Source organism: Numida meleagris, chromosome 10, assembly GCF_002078875.1.
Source record: "Numida meleagris isolate 19003 breed g44 Domestic line chromosome 10, NumMel1.0, whole genome shotgun sequence".
NCBI classification, from domain to species: Eukaryota; Metazoa; Chordata; class Aves; order Galliformes; family Numididae; genus Numida; species Numida meleagris.
The window spans coordinates 1,019,733-1,020,989 of NC_034418.1; the positions used below are offsets into that span (position 1 = coordinate 1,019,733).

At 57.0% G+C, this 1,257-nt stretch overlaps 1 protein-coding gene across 1 annotated transcript in view; it reads right to left on the bottom strand.

The window, feature by feature from the left end:
• The window catches only part of LOC110404126 (C-factor-like), a gene marked incomplete in the record, with an annotated part of 7,441 nt that extends 7,195 nt beyond the window's left edge, over positions 1–246 (bottom strand). Inside the window, 1 exon segment of the mRNA XM_021408097.1 lies at positions 13–246. Within this exon segment, the coding sequence (XP_021263772.1) occupies positions 13–159 (147 nt within the window).

Consider the following 1,257-nt stretch of genomic DNA (forward strand, 5'->3'; position numbering starts at 1 on the left):
GCCCAGCCTCACCTGCGCTCGCTGTCCCTTGGGGTCCCGGCAGCCTGCAAAGACCCACTCGGGTGGGTTTGGCAATGCCAGCAGGTGCTGGACAAGCCCCAGGCCGATTCCCCGGTTGGCTCCAGTCACCAGAGCAGAGCGGACACGCAGCTCTCCCATATTGCTTCTCCTGCCGCTGCTCCAACTCACACTGTTTGCTCAATGCCCACATGCTTCTTATAGCATGCTGAGCTTCCACCACACCCACACTGGGACTGCACAAACCCATGGTTCTGTGTATAATCTCCCCAGCTCTTTGAACTGTCAGGGACACAGCTCCTGGCTGGGAGCCAGCCTTAACAAAGGGCAAGGATGACGTTGCTTTTTTAGGCAAACTCTGCTGGCAGGGTGTTTGGAAGTTGAGCGCTTATCTGGTCAATAATACCTGGTCAAGGCCTTTTTCCTTTCCCACACAGGATATGGAAAAAGAGAACATTGAAAGAGACTTAACGTCTCTTAGAAAGGCATTGAGAGCAGAGGAGGCAGGAAACCAGCATGACTGGGCAAGGACCTGCTGCTCAGACAGAGAAAAGAGGGACAGGTATGGCCCATGGAAACGGGGACGTGTCGCCCAAGAAGAATACAGGGATTCTGACTGGACACGCAACGGTGGGCACTCAGAACACCACTGAGGGCCATGCCCATGCTTTCTTCAGGGCAAAGCCCCATTACCCACCTCCACAGCCTTTCTGTCTGGAAAACGTTCCCCATTCACCCACACGCACCCAGCACCTTGCAGGGCTTCCTGGAGGTGCTGGGCAGCCTGCCACAGGAGACCTCTGATGCGTTCGTTCCTCAACTGGGAATGGAACTGTGTGCCCTGCTGATGCTAGCTCAGGCCCCACTCGACATCCCTGCCTACCCATGGATACGAGCAACAGCGTCTTCCCATTCTCCAGCCCATCCGCAGTGCCCTGCACCCCAACTCTGTCTCACTCTGTGCCCCCAGCCACCCAGGCCCTCGTGGGGAACGCTTCCTGGACAGATCCTGCACACCCAGGTCACCCATGCTGTTCCAAGCCCCGAGCATCCCACCTCCTTGGAGTTGGGCATTGGCCTCAATCCCTTTCGCTCCCGGAGGGGAAATTTCCAGCACTGACAGCTTTGCTGTTCTCAGATATGTGTTTATTGAGGGGGAAGCAGAGGTCAGGCAGCAGCAGAGGAGCCACTGGAAGGATCCAGGCACGAGGCTGGGCCAGCACCTCACCAGGGCACAAC